General features: G+C 35.6%; 6 protein-coding genes across 6 annotated transcripts; 1 reads left to right on the forward strand and 5 right to left on the reverse strand.

Annotated features, from left to right (window-relative positions):
* Positions 1-21: 21 nt before the first annotated feature.
* On the reverse strand, positions 22-2,768 carry CDC4 (SCF ubiquitin ligase complex subunit; the record flags this gene model as incomplete). Its single annotated transcript, XM_020222353.1, has 3 exons — positions 22-36; positions 360-2,185; positions 2,315-2,768. The coding sequence occupies 3 exons, from the start codon at positions 2,766-2,768 to the stop codon at positions 22-24; spliced, it is 2,295 nt and encodes a 764-aa protein (XP_020075278.1).
* Positions 2,769-3,504: 736 nt separating this feature from the next.
* Positions 3,505-6,897, reverse strand: CDC60 (leucine--tRNA ligase; the record flags this gene model as incomplete). Its single annotated transcript, XM_020219382.1, has 1 exon — positions 3,505-6,897. One exon carries the CDS (start codon positions 6,895-6,897, stop codon positions 3,616-3,618), a length of 3,282 nt encoding a protein of 1,093 aa, XP_020075279.1. The 3' UTR covers positions 3,505-3,615.
* Positions 6,898-7,151: 254 nt separating this feature from the next.
* Positions 7,152-9,980, reverse strand: HYPBUDRAFT_153670 (U6 snRNP complex subunit; the record flags this gene model as incomplete). Its single annotated transcript, XM_020221663.1, has 1 exon — positions 7,152-9,980. A coding segment is annotated over one exon (2,788 nt), but the record flags the coding sequence as incomplete, so codon positions are not given.
* Positions 9,981-10,212: 232 nt separating this feature from the next.
* Positions 10,213-14,738, forward strand: HYPBUDRAFT_7505 (uncharacterized protein; the record flags this gene model as incomplete). Its single annotated transcript, XM_020223664.1, has 2 exons — positions 10,213-11,001; positions 11,235-14,738. The coding sequence occupies 2 exons, from the start codon at positions 10,213-10,215 to the stop codon at positions 14,736-14,738; spliced, it is 4,293 nt and encodes a 1,430-aa protein (XP_020075281.1).
* Positions 14,739-14,907: 169 nt separating this feature from the next.
* HYPBUDRAFT_112467 (uncharacterized protein) lies at positions 14,908-19,950 on the reverse strand (the record flags this gene model as incomplete). Its single annotated transcript, XM_020218902.1, has 1 exon — positions 14,908-19,950. One exon carries the CDS (start codon positions 19,948-19,950, stop codon positions 14,908-14,910), a length of 5,043 nt encoding a protein of 1,680 aa, XP_020075282.1.
* Positions 19,951-20,238: 288 nt separating this feature from the next.
* On the reverse strand, positions 20,239-21,540 carry HYPBUDRAFT_7507 (uncharacterized protein; the record flags this gene model as incomplete). The annotated part of the gene is made up of 1 exon (XM_020223665.1): positions 20,239-21,540. One exon carries the CDS (start codon positions 21,538-21,540, stop codon positions 20,239-20,241), a length of 1,302 nt encoding a protein of 433 aa, XP_020075283.1.
* Positions 21,541-21,682: the final 142 nt, after the last annotated feature.

Below are 21,682 nucleotides of genomic sequence, written 5' to 3' on the forward strand. Positions count from 1 at the left end.
TTTATTGTAAACTAGAACTGGTTACTTTCGTGGTAACTACATAATATATATATATATATATATTATCTAACGTGTCATTATAACGTAGCATTATCTAAGATTAAAAATAAAATTAAGAATCAAAACGTAGAAAATAAAAGATAAAAACACTCGAAAAACGTATATCATGAATGGAAAATAAATAATTTTGAAAGAAGAAAAAACGAAACTTATGTATGCTAAGGAGTAAGTTAACTGGAAATAGGGTCAATAGATTCATCCATATTGACCGAATCATCAGCATTGGCAGTAGATTGAATTGGTGTTGTTTGTCCTTCTTCTTCCATATTATCACCATCATAAGGTAATAATTCTATAACATCAATTTTCCTGCCATCGTTGAAAGACTCTCTGGAAGGTGGCACACTGAAGTCCAAAATTTCAATAAAGGTTTCTTCATTTTCGCCCCTGGTTCTTTGAACTGCTGCAACACATCTATTAACATCGAACCTTACTTGCCAGATACCTCCAGTTATATCGGCCAATAAATCACGTACAAATTGACCAGTTTCAATATTCCATAATTTTAACATACGTTCACTACCACTAACAACACGAAGACTATCGTGTTGAAAACATGTAATTGCATTACTGTGACCTTTCAATTTACTAAAGTTTTCTGGAGATTGAGGATCCCACACTCTCAAAGTTGAATCTGCAGCTGCAGAAACGAGATAATCATCTGAAAGTTCTAACAATCCAACTAATGAGCTATGTCCTTCTAATGAATAAAGTAATTCACCTTTTTCAATATCCCAAACATTAATCGAGGAATCCATTGATCCCGAGTAACATCTTTTTGTTTGGAAATTTAAGGCAGTTGAATATATTCTATCGCTATGGCCTTCCAAAATGAATTTACATTTATTTTCCTCAAGTAAATCCCAAACCCGAACGGTAGTATCATATGACCCAGACACAATGATATTTCCATACCCAGTGACAGACCTGACAGACTGAGAATGTCCGGTGAGAACAGCAACAAGATAAGGATTATTAGTAGTTTCTGTGCTATCATAAACTTGCTGCAATTTGTACAGATCAGGATCATTTTCATTATCCAAGGGTAACTTCCAAACATGTAAGTTATGATCTCTAGAACCTGTAACCAATAATGGAACTTCTGGGAAAATTATATCTTCACCTTTATCATTTTTCCCAATCTTAACTGGATGTAAAATATCGAGACATCTAACAGTTGATGTATGGCCACGGAAAACATGGGTACATTTACCAGTTTTGATATTCCAAACACGAACTGAACGATCAGTCGAGCCACTAACCAAAGTGTTACCAGTATATTTAAGGGCCCAAACACCGCCTTCATGACCTTTTAAAACTTTTAATAATTCCCCAGTTTTAGTGCTGTAAATGTTGATTAATTTATCATCAATACCAGTGATAATTTTTTCATCATCATGTTGTAAACAGGTAACAACATTACTGCCTTGACTTGGTACACTGATTCTTTTTGGTTGATACCAAGGAGTCATCCATCTACGTAATATGATACTTCTTTTCTTATAAAGAAATTGAGCAATATTCATATTTTTTAAATGGTAATTTGGATCAGCGGCCCATTCATTGATAAGCTTTCTAGGGTTTGCCAATTCTTCATCAATTGCATCATCATCATTTAAAAGTTTATCCTTTTTAATTAATTGAGTCCAAATATCAGCATTATCTATAATTTTATTCCAATTTGTACAAACCAAAGAAGCAGAAAGTAATGATTTACAATCAAGTAAGGATAAAATATTATAGGAAATTTCCAAAGGTAAATTACTAATCAAGTCACGTTTCAAACTATCGTGAATGATACCATTAAAAGAACTCAAAGATGATCTATTAGCACCCTGTAATAATTGGAAGATCAAATTATTTTTATTACTTTCATGAAGATATCCGGATAAATTAACAATTAAATCAAGCAATTCCTGCTGAGTAGTTGGGGTATTAGAAAGAGCATTCTCTATTGGATCGAAAACTGCAGGTTTATCCTGACCACTTTGCACTGGAGAAGCGCTTGGAGAAGGTAAGGGCAATTGTTGGGGTTGTTCATCAATATCAGACACTGGGGTATTGGTAGGGGAATCAAGGGCATTAGGGGTACGGGGATGAACAGAGATATGTTGATCTTGATTAGCTGATGAGACTTGTCTAGCCCTTCTTGAGGTAGAAGTATTCGTGGCGGTATTACTATAAAGGTGAGGATTTTCATTATGATTGATGACATTCACTGTAGTTTGAGGCACTTCAGACACTGGGAATGAACCACCGGCGTTTGCTGAAACAACGCTAGTCAACCTTCTTTTAGGAGGGTGAATCAAGCTATTTTCTCTAATAGCAAAAGAGTTAGATAAGGGGGTTGGAGCACCCATAGTTGCCAAATTAAGACCTGAATTTGAAACACTTCCAGAGCCGTTACCAAATCCAGAAATTTGACTATTAGTATCAGTATCGGAAATAATCATATCATCACAAGACTCAGTACTATCACGATCCCCCAAGATGATATCGTCCCCAACTTCCCGATCGCCAACATTTCTTATTCTTTTTCTGCTTTCCCGAACGGAATTTCTATTATCTGGTGATATGAGCGAGAGTTTTTGATATTCATTATGAAGCCACGAGTCCGAGAGTTTACTCGAGCCATTTACCATCCTGCAGTCATAAGTAGCGGGTATCCCTTGCAAAGGAAAGGTAGCGGGTAAGTTATTTGAACTCATTTTGACTTATTTTGTCTTTTTTATAATATGTTTTTTTTAATCTTTTTTTTTTTTTGTATTAAACTTAGTCTTGACTTAAAGTGTATGCAAAAAGAATAAGCTAGTGAAAAGGAAGAGCTAGCAAAGTCCTAGAGCTAGATAGAAGACAGATGGATTAGTTCAAAGCAAAAGCGACGAATGACGGGAGGACCAAAGAAGCAATAAATACAAATAAGGGGGTTCTCTGATAAATAACCTTGATTTTGGAAATAACGTTTTTTTCCAATCAGAACAGCAGATCCATTCAAATACAACCCACACGTTCGAAGTAACTTACTATTTCTTTCTATTTTTTTTCGATCTTATAGCTTTGGCCTGACGAATCACCAAGAAACAAACAAACAAACAAAACAAAAAACAACAAAAACAACTAAACCAAAGAGAAAGAATGAACCAAGTGAAGGCAACCAAGAGTCAAATAATCAAGAGATGAAGTGGACTCTTTCAAATAGACAACCTGAGTACTGGAAGATGGAAAATGATTCAAAAATATTATCTAAATAAGAGATAAAGAGTTAATAATATTATATCGGCGAGTAAAAAACCACTGAAGCGTGCGATTTAATTAATAAATCTTCAGATGAATTTTTTTGGTGATTTTTTTTTTTTGCTCCATTTGGTGAATTTTGCGACTGTGTAATTTACAACCATTAAAGTATTACCTCCAAGTACTACTTTAACAAGTCTCTACAAGACGGTAAAAGTTACAGGTACGGGCTAGACAGAATTGACTATTAACAGAAGGAAATTTAAGGAAATGACGTAGAGTAGAGCAAAAACAAGGTCAAGAGAGCGATACGACTAGGACTTAATCAATGTTTTTGATCAAGATACCTGGTTCACCAGGGATAGCGTTATCGATGACCTTACCCTTGATTGAGATTTCAACATCGTCACCGGTAAGAATGTTTTTACCGCTGGTAGCACCGTGAGGGAAAGCAATGATTTCGATTTCTTTGAACTCGACAGTGGTAGAAGATTTCTCAATGTTTTTCAAAACACTCTTGACAACGGAGACTTCATCAAAAGTTAATCTTCTATTGAAGACCACAGCAGGGTCTTCTTTAGTTAATCTTGCCTTTAATAAGGAAATGAAAGGCATGGCACGTTTCATATCTTTACCGACTTTTTCTTTAATGAGTTTGTTATCATTCAAGGATTGTTTTTCAAATAAGTCTCTAACGATATCGATATAATTATCTTGCCATTCTGGGAATGAGGTAGAAACTAAAATGGTAAGTTTAGTTGGTTTATCGGAGGTGATATCAGCTTTACCCTTTTTAGCTTTCAAAGCATTAATTTCAGTTTCACGAATGGCTCTAGCTAATTGTCTAACGTAATCTAAAGAATCAATTAATGATTGAGAAACTGGTTTACTGGCTCTTGGGAATCTAGCATTTTGAACTGAATCTTTTTTACCTAAAACATCTCTATAAAGGTATTCAGCAAAATGGGAAGCAATGGGAGCTAATAATAAAGATTGATATTCAATATATTTGAATACCAAATCTTTATGCATACCAATGGTTGAAGCAAGAGAATCTCTATAATAATCTCTGGAAGTTTGGAAATCAAATAAACCAGATTTCAATGCTGATTTATAATTAGTAAGGCTGTATTGTTCATAAGTCTTTTCAATCAAATCATTCATTTCATTTTCAAAAGCTTCGTCAAAGAATGAAGTATATTCACCTTCTCTTAATGAATCTTGGTTTTTAACTTGCTCTTCACACCATTCTTTTAAAGTAGTTAAACGTAAAATAGCAGCATTGGCATTGGCTTCATCAAAATTAGCATCTTCAATAGTGTCACCAGCATCAGCTAAAGCAATTCTGGAAGCGTCAGCACCAAACTTCTTAACAATTTGTTCCAAAGTTAAAAAGTTACCAGTTGATTTGGACATTTTGGCATTATTTAATAATAAATGTCCATTAGCTCTAACACCCTTTGGCCAAAATTGTTTTGGGAATAAAGCAACATGACTGTAAATAAAGAAAGTTAAATGGTTTGGAATTAAATCTTTACCAGAAACTCTTGCATCTAATGGATAAAAGTATTCGAATTCTCTTCTTAAAGCCTTTAATTGTTCTAATGGGATATCAGTTTCAATATTTTCACGACGACTGAAAATATAATCAAAAACATCATAAGTCATTTGTTCGGGTTTAATGTCAAAAACACCTTTTTCTTTACCAAAGTAATCAGAATGTAAAAATCTTGAGATAGTATAATAGGCCATATAAATAGTAGAATCAGATAATGATTCAACTAAATATTTTTCATCCCATGGTAATCTGGTACCTAAACCGAAGTTTCTGGTAACGGCCCAGTTCTTTAACCAGTCTAAGACACCTTCAAACCCATTTCTGGTTTCTTTTGAGAAAGTTTGCATGTGTTCTAAACATTCAAAAGCTTGTGATTTCCAAGAATCTTCACCGTAGTCGATATACCATTGATCTTCTAAAGAAACGATACATTCATCACCGGATCTAGAAATAACTTGACCTTCTGGTTCATTATAGACAAAAGCTTCGCCTGATTCAATTAAGTCATTCTTACATTTAGCCTTGGCAACTTCAACTTTTTCACCAGAGTATTTACCATAAGCCATAACACCATTGTAGAAACCTTCCTTGTAAGCAGCTTCTTTAGCAGCAGCCAATTGAACGGAATCTTTTGGTGATTGAATTTTTAATTCTTTGACTAAGTGTTCAGCACATTTGTCGCCATACTTTTCGGTTTTAATGATGGAAATAATATCAGTTTGAACCCAATCTTTTTCAATCTTATAATATTCTGGCTTGTTGGCTAAATCTTTGGTAGTAATGTAATCATCTGGAGAATCAGATGGAACACAGGTAACAACACCGGTACCTTTGTTGGCTAAAATGGTTTCCATTGGTAAAACACGTAATTCCTTAAAGTGAGCTAATGGAGCGTGAATCTTAGAACCAATCAAAGTAGCACCATTAATTTCAAGAGCAGCAGAATAATCACCTCTCTTTGGAGTGATGTTTTGGTATGACATATTTTTGAAAGCACGGGTAGTGGTGATGAAATATTCACCGTTACCAGCATCAAAAATACCATAATCAATCTTTGGAGAAACAAAACAACAAGTTTGACCATACATAGTTTCTGGTCTTAAAGTAGCAGCAACCAAATAGATCTTTTTATTGCTTATATCGAATTTTTGTTCAGCAAGATAAGCTTTAGCTTGATCAGCAAATTCAGTGATTTCAATTTTGATACCAGTGTATTCTTGGGGGTTAACACCTTCACCAGATTGTCTGTCATGATCTAAACAAGCTTGACCATCTTTCTCAGAGTAAATGGTATATCTTTCACCGAATTTGATTTTACCACAATCTCTAAGTCTAGTAATTTGCCATCTAATAAAAGCATCGTAATAGAGGTTAGCATCGGTAGTAACCATTGAACGTCTCCAATCAACTCTACCACCAAATTCAGTAACGTGTTTTTGAGTTAAAGGCGGGAAGTATTGAAGCCAGTAATTAGGATCAGCAAACTTGGCAACTTCGGATTTTTCAAGACCTAATTGTAACATAATTTCAAATTGGTACTTACCTCTACCCTGTTTAGCAACAACTTTTGATCTCTTAGCAGCAAATTTGGTTGGATCATCCTTTTTAACTGCTTCTTTTGGAGCAGCTGGTTCTTCTTCGGCATCTGGTGCAGGAGCTCCTGAAAAATCTTCACCAAATTCTTCGATTTCTCTTTTGATCTTATCAGCAGCAGCTTTAATTGGCATACCAGTACAATGGAAACCTAATGGGAATAAAGCTCTTTTACCATCCATTCTTTCGAAACCAGTTGCAAACTCAACCTTAGATAAAGTGAAAGAGTGTCCAGCATGTAAGATACCATTCATATATGGGTATGCCATAGTACTGAAGTATTTTGGATGTTTTCTTCTCAATTCTTCAGCATCATCAGTAGGATCTTCTTCAATAGTTGGAGCATTGATTTCGAATTGTTTTTCTTCTGCCCAAAGCTTTTGATATTTCTTTTCAATATCGACCAAGGTATCCCTACGGTCAGTTTTTTCTAACTTAATAGTTGCACTCATAGTCGCTACTACTTCGGTTAATTATTAAGTCAACTTTCGATTTACCAAACCTTTAATCGTAGATAAAAGATTTTTCACTTCACTTTTTCACTTTTTTTTCCCTCAAATTTGACTCACTTTACAAGTTATGCAACTCACGTGACCCGGGCAGTTTCGTGCAATGCGAAATTCAAACTACAGCTTTGATTGCAAAAAGAGAATACCAGGGATGACTTTGATAAGAAACTGGGACCAAAGGCTTACAGTGAGAGAGATTAGTATAGCAAGGTGTTTCATTAATTATTTAGAGGATACGCTAACGTTTTCTACGGCGCATCAAGGTGGGTGGAGCCAAAAGGGAGTTGTCTGTAACTGGGGGTTGATTATGGGTGGTTTTAGCAGTTGATGGATTGTGAAGCTTTTGTAATAGATCTCTCTTCAGTCCCACGGTCAAGGTACGGCCGGCAAGGTCCTGAGAATTCAAGATCATAGATGCTTTACCAGCATCGGGTGAATTGGTAAACTCAACAAGCGCAGCTTCGGATTTTGGGAACAACTCTAGTTTATTCACGTCCCCAACGTTTTGAGTAATATGTGATCTTAATTGCTGAGCTGTCAATGTATCATTCACGTTGAACAATGATATACTTTTGCTGTCATCGAAAGCCGAAATGCTTTTCAGCGGCTGTCTATTTTGGTCTGCCTTGCTTTTTGATCTTGAGATCTTGATTGGGCGTTTCGAAAGGGAGGCACCATTTAATTTTAAGGCATTTTCAAGACCAACATCGGTTTTGAAATTGATGAAACCAAACCCAGAATTATGATAGCCTTTATCGACACCTTTTTCATTGACTGGCAACCTAATCTGTTCTATTTCACCACAGCCAGAAAAAAAATCCCTTAGGATGTCACTTGTAACAATTTTGAAATCTAAGTTTTGGATAAAGGCTTCGTTTGAATGCGAGGATTCATTTCTTTCACGTTTACGAGATGGGTCAGAAATCTCAACTTTTAATGTATATCTCTTATTATCAAGAGGATCTTCAATTTCTTTATCATTGAACATTTTTTTAGCTATCATGGCATGTTGCGGATCTCCAAATTCAATATAACAAAATCGCCTGTCGTGCTTGGCTTTTTGACTAGGAAATCTTGCACTGATAACATTACCTACTTTTGAAAACATATCCTTTATTTGATCTTGACTTAGGCTAGGGGGGTAATTAGTAACCCAAACAGTAGCTTCAAAGAACCGGGTAATCGAGATTTCATTATCTTGGAATTTTTTGAATCCTTTTGTTAATGCAGCAAGAACTTCTTGTTCGCTGTGAAACTCAACTCTACAGGATATTCCGTCATTTTCTTTGAATAAAATTATCTCTTTAGTATCACCACATTCCTTGAAGAAGTCTTTAACATGATTTTCGGTAGTGGTTCTTGGGAGGTTCGTGACTTTAATAGTGAATAGCTCTCTATTTCTCTTAAAATCTTCAGTGGATTCAGTTCTCTGTTTCTTCGACGGTAATTCTTCTTTTCGTACTTCTAGTGAACGCTTTCTGCCAATGCTATTCGATATATAATTTTCAGTAGACATATTCATGCGATATTCAGTGATAGCTTTCAAAATCTCATCGGCTCTAACGACAAGCTTTTTGTTGGCTTCTGAAGACTCATTAAGTTGGGCGAAAGATAACCATTCCAGAAGAATCCTTTCTGGCCAGTCCATCTCTAATATTCTTTCCAATGATGACTCGAAAACTGCCGAGATTTCTCCTGCTGAAGCCCCATTTCTTTTCTTAAACTCGTAAAAAAAAAGCCAAACTTCACATTGAGCGTTAAACAGTTCAACTAAACCTTGTAATATTTTCTCTGCCAGTTCAATTTCATCCAATTTCTCAAAAATGGTGATGGCAGTCTTTTCAACAGTATGAAATATGTCATTGTTTTCTAGAGCATGATTAACAAATTTATCTATATCCGAAAATAGATGATTCATGAAATCTACTATTCCTAAATCCTCAACACACTTATATTCAAAAGCAAGTAGAGTAGTAGCTAATGTCTTCCAGGAATCATAGTCACTAGAGTTCATCAAATCACATTCTTGAATCCTCTGTCTGATTACAAGAAATTCAGAGGTCTCCTTGGGGTTTTCCTGAATGTTGCGAATAAATTCTGCGTACCCAAGACATGAGTATGGATATGTTTGGAGAAATTGCTTCAGGTATTCACGAGCTAATTGGGAATTCCCCAGATCATATAAGCAATAAATAAACGTTAACCAAACAGGAATCCATTGATTTTGTCCATTTCTTAGAATTCCACCAGCTGTTAAAGCACGAAAGAAGGTGGTTCTTAGTTGTTTCAAGGTGTGATCCTTCTTTGAATACTTATATATTTGATCCAAATATTGGCTCCAAAGTTCAACATTGGTTGGATCTTTTGCCAATGGAAGTTCAAACATCTCATAATATCTCATCGACTTGGAGGTTTTTTGATACATACTATTAGCTTTGACCATATACTTTTCATAATCATTTGCTTTGTTTTTACTAACAAACTGTGATACTTCCGAAAATACTCCATCCAAATTATTTTGCGGCCTACTCAATCTTCTCAAGTATAGCTGGAATACCGACTCAAATTGCAGTTGTCCTTCCTCGAAAAGAGCCAGAGCTATGGTAATCAAGTAGTTCCACACTTTATAGGATTCTTGATAATCGTATTCACAATCCTCTAATGCCTCATCGTAAATTGATGGCACAACTGTTTCTGGCCGTAATGCGATTAAATGCTCGATGTAGTTAACCCAATTCTCTGCAATTGGATATTCTTCCTTCAACCTTGAATAGAATTCAAGTGATACTTGGTCTTTCTTCTCTTTGTCCGATATACTGGCAATATCCTCTTGATAACCAGCCAAATCTTCTTGTCTCCATTTAAACAAACCTCTTTTCTTCTCTCTAACAACAAAAATCTCATCATTATTTGACTTATTCAAACGAAGGCATTCTATCAAATTGTCATAGTTTTCTGGCTTATATGGATAACGACCACATAATTCTCTGAGAGAAGCGGTCCTTTCAACAAGTGAATCATCCATAATGTCCTCCTTCTTCAAAGTGAATCCATCTAAGATTAATCTAATTGCAATTTCACATTGTGTTTTTCTACACTCTCACTCCGTACACCCTAGTATTACTCGATGATTTTAGACTTTTTTTTTTTTGTTAGGCACTCATCGTGATGATGTAGATTCTGAATAATGACAAAGGTTCTTTTCTGAAACCTTTAAAGCAGTACGTGTGCACAGACTACTATCCAAATATAAGTATAATGGACGCTAAAGTTTACCTACAGTCTTTTGGATGGAAGGAAGGTGATGCTTTGCAAAAAGGGGGGTTGAAAAAACCAATTTTGGTCAAGCATAAGAAAGATACTAAAGGATTGGGACACGATTCGAATGATGCAGACGTATGGTGGGAAAGGTTATTTGATGGTCAGTTGAAAAACCTAGACGTCTCGAACAGCACTAGTGGAACTGTTCTGTTTTCCAAGAATGAAAAAGCTGTTGAAGAATCTATACGGAAAGCCAACTCTCCATTATATAGGATGTTCGTCAAGGGTCAGGGATTAGCAGGAACAGTAGGAGACACGGAGTCGGTTAAAGTGAAGAGCATGGAGTTGGATGCAAAACATGCATTTGACGTTCTCCTGGGACAAATGACCGAACCACTGAAAAAAAAGTCCAGTAAAGAAAAAAAGGATAAGTCTAAGTCAAAGGATAAGAGCTCGAAGTCGAAAGACAAAACACAACCAAAAGACGAAACGAAGAAAGATAAAAGCTCAAAGTCAAAAGACAAAGTGAAGTCTTCAAAGTCAAAAGATAAGTCAAAGTCAAAAGATAAATCAAAATCAAAGGATAGCATAGAGAAACGTTCAAAGGTCAAAGAGCCAAAGAAAAGCAAAAAATCTCATAAGATAGAGAAGACCGAAAGAAAAGACAAGTCAAAGTCGAAAAAACCATCAAAGGAAGATAAGAAGTCGAAAAAGAAATTAAAACACCAACTCAATGAATTATCCAACGAAATATCCAAGAAGAAAAACTCTTCCAGCTCCAAAGGCGTGTAATGTGTTGTGACAGCGTCTTGCATCAGTCTCCTTTGTACCATAGCATATAATAGAGTTTAATAGAGACCACTTGTATATATGTATATCTATAAGTCTTATTTGTTCAGCTAATTTCATTATCCTGCATGTAATCTCAGTAAATATCGGACGCGATCTGGATCATAGGGACGGATACCCGTAAGTAGTCTTTATCTTACAACACTTTCAATTGGAATCTAATGATACAGAGAAAGCCAGGTCAGCCAAATGAATCTCTGAATGTCTTGGGATTTTTCAATATCTTTTATATTGCTGAATTGTTGGGTATTATATCTCTTTTCAAGCTAGATATACTTCCCTCTTGGTCCCTACCAATAATTGGTGGTCTTACTAGTATAAGTTACCTTATTTTGCTAACGTTTTTCCAAAAGCCATATCCACAGAAAAGGATTGCACATGAACGATTTCGAAAGTTCGAATTCTTACAAAATGAAAACTGGCATCGAGTTGTTTCAGAACAACAATCAAATAATCCTACAGCAAAAGAACATGTTTTCACAGAGTCATTTTTAATATCAGAAGTGTTGGAGGATTTCATTGATCTCATTTTGAATGAGTTCGTCAATGCATGGTCTAGGGAAATCACGACGTCTTCATTATTTGAAGACAGCATTAAAATAGAATTGAAAACTGTATTTCGGAACTTGAAAAAAAGAATGGAAAATGTAGATTTTGCAAGATTGTTGGTTTCGAAGTTGATACCCGTTCTTCATGATCATTTTAATAACTACTTAACTGCTGAGGCCACAGTAAGACATAACCATTCGCACGGAAAGTCCGTTGGTATCGAATATGATTTGGCACTTGCTCGTTGCTACAACAAAGGTAAACTCCATCCAGGTGTTTCTATAACATTGAGTCTTTCGAATGATGAAAATGAAAAGAGTTACTTGAGAAACAGAATAGGTTCAATATTGCCACTTATACTAACCAACCAAGAAAACAATAATGATACAGCAATCGCCTTAGTTCGGGAAATTTTGGCATGCACCATATTATCCAATGTTTTTGAAATGGTTTCAGAAAGTGACTTTTACAATCTTCTAATTGTTAAATTAATTGGAGATAATATGAAGCACAGAGACCAAGTCAAACAGTTAAGAGCCGCTTTAGCAGAACACACTCAGCATCCCAATACTAAGGATCCCTTGGAATCCCTGATTCAACAGCATAAGCAAATAAGTATCAATAATTTGAACACTCTAATAGTGAAAGAAAATATGACCAATGCCGCATTTAAGAAACTTATATCGTATATTTCCAATTTTGCAACAATTGAAGAACTTGAACACATTCAACTCCGTTATTCTTTAATTCTATCTAAAATTAAGCCAACTAAAAGAAAACCTAGTACATACGTGAAGAGATTGAATTTAGTAAAATTCGTGACTCAGGAAAAGATCTCGAAATTAAGATCCTTCAACCCTGACACATTGCCAAAGATTGAAAAACTTACGTTGATGGATATTCTAAATGATCTGTTCGCCTCAAGTGCCTTTGCCGAATTCATGAATGATCAAAGAAGATCAGACCTCTTATCACTTTACCAAACAATTGACTTGATCAAAGCTCCTCTTGAGGAATATACAATAGATGATAATGATGAAACGGATTTATCTCTTTCTTTGGAATTTATAGATTTGGAAGACGTTAGGAAAATTTATGAACAATTTTTCAAAAGGCCAGATATAAGCATCAGTAAAGACATTATTGATACTGTGGAAGAATATGTCAAGAATAATGATCCATACGCCAAAAACGTTTTGTATAAAAGGGCTCGAAGAGCCCTCTTTAGATTACAGACTGACCTATATGAAATTATGAGTGACCATGACTTTCCAGACTTTAAAAAGTCCGGAAGGTTTTCCAAACTCTCTGAAATGAAATCATTCCATGAAAATCACAATCTCAGAAATGTACCTTCTACAATGTTCCTGCTTGAATCAAAAGGGGAAACGCTGAGTCCGTTACCTGACGATTCCGATCCAGATAATGTTAGTCCTACAGTGGTTAAAGCTGTGGAAGATGCTTTTTCTGAAATAATGAAAACTTCACCAGATAAAAAGTTTAACAAGACACAGGCAAATAATAACTTTCGTAAAAATCAATTATTTAATTCACCAGATATTGAACAAGATAGCTCTAATGCTATGCCCCTGACAATTGATTTGAAGAAAGATTTGTTCGGTGATCCATCCACTTTGTTTGAAGAAGACAACGCAAACATTTTTGGTCGACATTCAAGGCTATTTGACGATGAAAGTGAAGATTTAGAAACCGACACAGACTCTTCCAATACTGATGTGGAAGTACTGGCCCAAAATTCAGACGATTTTGACTTACAAGCATCAGATCTGCAAGTTCATCTAGCCGCCCCTGGTAACCTCAGATTATCTGAAGAAATTTCTAAATTGAATGGAGAAATTGACAAACTAATTGAGCAGCAGCATGTTCTAGAGCCTTTGTTGAAAAAGGCAGAATTAACTAATAATGTGGGAGAGCTTAAAATTCTACGGAAATCCAAAACAAGTTTGGATAGAGAAATTGCATCCAAAGAACTACAAAAACAGCAATATATAGTACAGGAAAACGATAACAGTTTGTATGCCAAGTCTAGAGTTCACGTTCAATCATACATTAGTGGGAATGAAAGGGGTAAGGAATTTATTCTCTATATTATAGAAGTGCAAAGATTTTCCAGTGAAGACCCAGATGTTGTGACAGCAGGCTGGATAGTAGCTAGAAGGTTCAGTCAATTTTTCAAGCTTCACGAGTATCTCAAAGCCAAGTATCCGGAAGTTGCAAACTTGAAATTTCCTAAAAGAACCGTCCTGGTGTTGAAGTTTCAGCAAAAACAGCTAGTTGAATGGCGGAAGTCATCACTCGAAGAGTACCTTCAATCGCTCATCAATATTCCTCGAGTTTGTTCGAATAGAGCATTTCGGTCGTTCTTATCTTCTGAGAATTTTAACTTAAGAAAGAACCAACCATTTGATGATCGAGCAACTATTCAAAATAACACACCTTCTAATTTGAAAACAAACGTGGAAATGGTTGCAAATAAATTGTATAATGGTATCCAAAATAGATTTGTGCAGTCAGGCTCACTGAAAATTCGTATGGACCCGGAAATAAATGACGAAGTTATTCATAATGTTAAAGAAATGCAAAGTGAGCTTAAACAATTCGATGAAGTCGGTATGTCGAATGAAAGTTCAAACCAAGTTTTTGTCAAACCTATTTGCGACATTCTTATCTCAATATTTAGATTGAACTCTTCCAAAAGTTGGTTAAGAGGTCGAGCATTACTTGTCATTTTACAACAAATTTTTGGAACCACTATCGAGAAGAAGGTTTATGAACAAGTAGAGGGAAAAATCAAAAATGAAGAACAAGTTTTAGATATCTTGAATATTTTGAAACAAATGGTGTTTCCTAACGGAAAATTCAAGGACCCGCCAATTTTAAGAACGATTATAGAAAAAGAGACTACAAGGAGAGAAGCAAAAGGCTTACTCACTGAGTTCATGGTGGAGACCTGTTCCAAGATTTTTGGCTTGTCCAACACTAATTTTGCTTCAACAAAGTTATTTAGCTTATTTCAAAATGACTTTTTGAATGAACACTTGATTTTGGAGATTTTTGATGCATTATTAGAAGAGGTCTTTCCAGACCTTAATGACCCAAATTAAATCAACTTTACACTTTGAGTTTCAACTAATAATATATTTAAAATAATCTATAGACTAATATACAAGATGCTTTGGGCAACTTCAAGCATAAACGATGAAAAATTGATATAAACATGAATTTAGATAAAATGAATTTTAACAAGCAGAAACGAACGAATTAAACATATCACTAATCTTTTTCATTGTTTTGAACATATTCAACCGCAAGGGCCTTAACACGAGCTGCACTTTGTTCGTCTCCATTCTCTTCCTCAAATGAGAGCCACTTACTGAAAAAGAATTTTGCCTGTTTACGTGATAATTTTTTGGTGATAACTCTTTCAAAGAGACCTTCAACTTTAGATCTATCTCCTTGTTTGATTTCTTGATCGATATAAACATTCCATAAATCAATTCTTTTAGAAGCATCAGAAACCAAACCTTCGAATAATGATCTTCCTTGTTCTGGGCTACCCTTGGTAAATTCTAATTGTGCAAATTTCCTAACGACCTCAATGTGGTCTCTCTTAGGTAAAACTTGTAATGCACGAGCCAAGGCTTCATGTGCTTCTTCATTCATATCACGATCTAATAAGTAAGAGCCATATTGGACCCAAACAGAAACAACCTTATTGAATTTCTTGGTCATAGTAGCGTATAAATCATTGGCTTTTTCAAAATTTTCAGACATTGTGTAAATTCCAACTAACTTTTGATGCATAACTAAAGAGTCCATGTATTGAGTAGCACGTTTGAAGATTTCTTCTAAAGATTCCTCAGTACCGAAGGTGTTTTCCAAGTTTAGTAATGCAATCCAGATATTCATCTTCTCTTGTTCTTCACGGTAATTGATGGTTTTCAAAGCTCTTTCACCAATTTCACGAGCTTTGTCGACTTCACTCAATTGCAATTGGAAAGACATATAGTTCATCCACATGATAGAAGAATTAGGGTTACCAATCAAAAGACGTTCAAAATCAGCAACAGACTCAGGTGCTCTGGTATTTAAATCACCAGTCTTGTCGTCAATATGCTTGGAAGTTTTGCTCTTTTTCTTTTTCTGGGTAGTGAAGTCTTCTTCATCAGAAGATGAATCACCATCTTCAGCCTGATCCAAGATGGATGCAGTCCAGTCGAACCCATTGGTGTCTAAACCAATTGTATTGGTCGCTTTTTCATCAACTTCATCTTCATTATCAGAGGAACTTTCATCATCATCTGAGTCAACGTCCATGACTTCATTTTCTTCATCATTTTCGTCATCTTCGGATTCTGAGTCAGCGTCAACCTGTTCTTCATCTGAAACCTCCATGTCATCGTCATCACCACCTTCGGTGAAGTAAGATGCTTTCATTCCTAAAGACAATTGGTTCTTTTGACTATTGATATTCAAAATTTTAACTTTAACGCGGTCCCCTTCAGCAAATAATGAGGTTACGTTTTCAACTTTATTATCAGAAATTTCAGAATGGTGACATAAACCACTAACATTAAAGGTACCATCCAATTTTACGAAAACACCAAAATCGACAACTCTTTTCACAGAACCTTCATAAATCTCCCCAATTTTCAAATCACTGAAGGATTTAGAAATTGCGAAATCACTATGAATATCGCTTTCTTTCATAGACATCAACACACGGCCTTCGGCTTCGCAAGCAATAATTCTACCAACTACTGGTTGGAAAAGCTTGAAGTTCTTCTTCCAGTCTTCTATAAATGAGTCGGAGATATCAGGTACCCTAACTAAAGCAAATACAGATCTTCCTATACTCACGAAAACACCATTATTACCAATACTTTTGACAAAACCTTTAACAATATCACCACGTTTCAAATCTTCAATAGACTCGATGGTCTTATTCTTTGCTCTTTCATCTCTTAAAGAAACGGCAATTTTTTGGTTATCCTTGTCAACATTCACTACTGTAGCAGGTAAGAAATCACCAATATTATGGACTTCATTCATTTTTTCATCATAATCGTTTAATGCATCAGTAATAAAAGCACTTGCGATAATATTTTCACCTAAACCAACCAAGATGTAAGCATCGGCGATCTTCAAAACTCTAGCGGGAAGTTTATCACCAACGTTAATGTCATTAATGCTATGTACAGTTTTGGATCTGTTTGTTAAGGCCAAAATATGATGCTCAGTGTCATAACCCTTGACAACAGCCTTTATAGCTGCACCTTCAGGAAGTTTGTTAGATATGTCAGTTAAGAGGGTAGCATCATCAGAAATGTCCATTAATGAAATTCTAGCTTTAAAATTGTGGGAAATAGACACCCAAACAAAACCTCTAGCAATTTCTTCAACAAAAACTACCCATTCGGAACCTGGGGTGGTTTCCTCTAATGTGATAGGTTTGTATGGTTGGTTCTTAGCCTTGATTTCGCCTTTGAGAAGGGATAATTCTAAAGTCGTATTTTTAGTTACACCATGACCAATTGGTGAAAAACGGCCTTTCTTATTATCACGATAACCAATAACTTTAACATCAACCACTTTGTCAACTTTAAATTGTGATAAAGGATTATTTGTATCTTTAATTTCATTCCAGGAATTGAAACATTGAGAAGCATCAACTCTAGCAAGTAAATTATCAGCAAGTTGAATATTTAAGTGAGTTGGTTTAATTGATCTGATTTTACCTTTAGTTATGACACCAGGAGCAAAATTATCAGTGTTTTTCTTTGATTTGTCCACAGGATTAACAAGATTAACACTGATAGATTTATCACTACTTTCAGAGAGAGCCAATAAGAATCTTTTGTTATCATCGTCAACTTTGATAACATTACAAGCGATAGATTGATTCTTGTGAAATTTTTTGAACAAGTCTTCTTTTGGATTATCCAATGCGTTCTTAGCTAAAATCAAACCAGTCAAGCGGCCAGAAAATGTGACAAAAAGACCTAAGTTTGTCAAGGATCTGATGTAACCATGAATGATTTTGTCGCTGACGTGGATATCATCAAAGCTAACAGGTAACTCGTTGAATTTGGCAGAATCAATCAAAGATTTTTTAGCAGAAACAGCAATGGATCTGGATTTATTGTCTTTCTCTAAAACAACAGTTTCAATGGTTTCACCAATAGTGAGTTTTTTGAAAATTTGTCTATTGCTTTCATAGTCACCATCAGATAAATGGCCGTCTTCAATTATACCACGTAAATTGGATCCTTCTAACTCAACAATTACAGAATCTTTAGTTTTCTCAACAACAATTGCTTTTACAATCGATCTGCCAGCTTCCAAATTATGAATTTCTTCGGCTTGTTCTGAACTTAACTGAGAAGACTGTCTCAAAGTTACCATCAATCTATTGCTTAGGTTATTGACTTGAGTGATTGTGGCTGTTACGGTTTGTCCAATCTTCAAATAATCACTTACTTTTTCGACAAAGGTTTCTGAGATTTCACTTTTTGGTAAGAAAGCTCTGATGGAACCAAAGAATGCAACGATGGCACCATTGTGAACATATCTGTCGACGGTAGCAGCAGTTTTTAAGCCAACGTGAGCTTGATCGAAAGAAGATAAAACTTTTTCATCGTCAATGTTGACTAAGGACTTTCTAACGGTAACCAACAATTTCTTACCGTGTTTGCTTAAAACTCTACCTTTTATTTTACCACCAACTCTGAATTTTCTCTCGGGATAAACGAGTTTAATATCAGATAAGTGGTTTGATGGAACAAGGGCTTCAAAACCATCAACATTGACGATTAAACCTTTACCATCTGGTAAAATTTTGGCAACTTCACCAGTGACTAAGGATCCAATTGGTACAGCTTCAACATTCAAGAATTTTGCATTGATCAATTTTGGTTCTGCGGTCAATACAAGTAAATTATCGATTTCATTATATCCAGTAACTCTAGCTTTATGATGAGATCCGATAGTATAATTAATACCTAAATCCAATGCAGGGTCGATCTTAGAATTGTGAATTTGACCATTCAAATCAGCAGCACCAAAAGTCACATAAAGGTAATTAGAGTCGGCGGCAGAAATGGTGGCACTTTCGAATAAATGGCCAACCGGGAATGCTTCTAAAGGACTTGAGCCTTCTTCATTTGGAGTTACAGATAAATTGAGGATATTAGGCAAATGGGATAAAACAAGTTTCTTTGCGCCTTCTTTGGAAAGAATAGCAATGACTCTAGTCTTTATTGGATTACCAATTGAGTATTTATGGTTCAATTTCTTCAAATCATATTCTCCTAATTGAGGTAAAGTGATTGTACCATCAATCATACCAAAGACTCTAGTAGCGATACCATCTTTGGAAATATCGGAAACGAGCGCATCAACAATAGTACCGGGTTGGATGGCATCTATAGAGCTGATAGTAGACACAACCGATTTCTTAATATTTTGAATTGCTTGGGCAGGTCTCAAAGTAACTGTTCTCGAAGATGGTGCAGATATAATCGAAGTTAATAAGACGGAACCTGGGATTATATCTTCAATAATGATATCTTTAGAAGCTTTTAATTCTTTATTAGAAATGAACCCAGACATTTCTTCTCTTCCGATATTCAAAATCAAGCCGTGATCTTCCACAGACTTAACAGAAACTTGTAAAATGTTACTGGTAACAAAATCTTCAGATTCTAATGATTCATTTACAGAGTGTGGTTCTATTGATAATTGAATTCTTTTCTTTTCCGATTCAGATGGAGTTACCTTTGCCTTCACCCATTGACCGACCTTGAATGCTTCTGATAACTTAGGGAGCTCCTTACTCTCTGACTGAGAATTCGAATCGTCTTCATCATCGCTAGAATCAGCTGCTTGACTTTTTTCGTATTCTTCAATAGCACTGGTGAACTCTTCACTGACAGAAGTTATTGGAACATACCCAACTAAGTTCTCAGAAAGTGCAACAGTCAAATCAAGTTTATTGATTTGAGTAATTTGACCCAATACTAAGGTACCGGGTATTAAATTCTTGAAACTAAGTCTTTCGATGCTTACCTTGTTTTCTGCTTCTGGGTCGACTTCTGGCTTGGCTGCCTTTTTGGATCTCTTAGCCTTCTTAGAAGCTTGTTCTGGTTTGGAACTACTTGGTCTTTTTGAAGAACCAGAAGCTTCAAAAAGAACATCTCTTGTAGCTTCATTAGATATTTCTTTAACTTCTAGAGGGGTTAACACTTGGGCCCCACCTCTAGGAAAAGCAACTTCACTGCTGCTGATAACAGACTTGGAAGTTGGATTATCCACCATATCGATGTCTTGTTGAATATAGTTTGGGCAAGTTAAAGATCTATTGATTGAAGTAGAACCTTTTCATTTTTTTTTTTTTTTTTTTTTTTTCACTGTCCATCCTCATCCCATCGTGCTTTACCATAAAAACCAAAAAAAAAATTTTTTTATCCTCAATTTTTTTATGGAGGTTCCATCGCCTGATTAGAAAGGTGTTTTCGCACCTAAAAGAATACTACAAGTTTAACGATATAAACTTTAAAGATTAGATTAAATTATATTAGAAAGTAAGCATATTATAGAGAGAGATCAGGCTACTTTTCTCTCGTGGGGGGTTCCAGCAGCCTTCTTATCAGACATGATTTTTTCAGCCTCTTCGGCGTCGTACTTCTTCGTCAATTTAGCAAAGTAAATGCCACAGGCATTGCACAAGGTTTTGCAACTAGGAGGACCTTTTCTCCATTCAGGAGTTTCTTTAGAGCCACACTGTTCGCATTGAATGTCCTTTTTGATTAAAAATTCTTTATTCAAAAAGCTTTTTTGGATTGGGGACATGTGAGCGTTTGTTTCCAAGACAGGCTTGTTGATGTTCAAATGTAGAACATCACCACCGATATAGAGTTCACTTTTACGCCTTTTGGGAGAAGTGTCAGTCTGCTTAGATCTTTTGGGTAAGTCCTGCTTTGGCTTGGATACCGGAGCCTTAGTTTCTTTTTTCATTTGCTTAAACTCGCTTGAAGACGAAGCTTGTTCTTTTGTCAAAGATGCTTTATAATCCTTTAACCGTTGTACGGCCTTCATATCTGCTTCTAAATCAAAGAGAAGTGAATCAAGAGTATAAGCTTTAATTGAACCCATAAAGTTCTTAAAAGCTTCTCTCTTGATCTGTTTCTCTATACCTTGGGCATCAACAGCATGGCCTTCTAAGGTATCGACACTAGGAGAATATCTTGGTTTGGATTCAGCAATTAAATTGGCGTATCCATTATAAATATCACTTATGTTATGATTAATATTGTTTGATAATGAAATGATTTTTTGCACATCATAGATTAATTCTTCTTCTTGGGGTTGAGTCTGATAATCAGGATTAAAAGTTGTAGTGGAAGATAAGCTTTTAACATGATGGATCAGACGCGAAGGAGAAGAAGTTGATGGTAAATCTGGTGACTCATTAAACACATTCTTCGGTAGAGATCTCCTGCTCTCTAAACTATACCCTTGATTGGGGAAGGTATAGTCTTGAGATTGTTCAGATTCTTGAGGAAATCGAAAAGTTTGAAGTTCCAAATTTGTTTGACCTCTATCGTAATAGGAATAATCTGGAAGTTGTCTTCCAGTTGTATCCTGAGGACTAGGTAATGCAGAAGACAGCAAATCTGAATCTCCAGTGATTGAAGCTTGTGGAGTATGAGCAATTGTAGGTAAGCTAATTGAAGCACTTATCGAATGATTGGGATGATGACTACGATTTGTTGGGAGTGATCCCCGATAAGAGCTCACCAGTAAATCGCAAAAACTTGGCCCAGGATAAAACTGCTGATATTGAGAGCTTTGGCCCTGAACCAGAGCACCAACATCAGAAGATTCACCAGGCTTTAAGCCCAGCATAAGTTCCAGTACAGACGGTAGCCTAAAAAAATTGGTTAGTAACTCAATCAAGTACTCATCCACCTAGGTTTTCCATATTTTTTGGATCCATTATATATATTTTTTTTTTCTTCTCAACTCATAAACCCGATGATCTGATAAA

Source organism: Hyphopichia burtonii, assembly GCF_001661395.1.
Source record: "Hyphopichia burtonii NRRL Y-1933 unplaced genomic scaffold HYPBUscaffold_6, whole genome shotgun sequence".
Classification (NCBI taxonomy): Eukaryota; Fungi; Ascomycota; class Pichiomycetes; order Serinales; family Debaryomycetaceae; genus Hyphopichia; species Hyphopichia burtonii.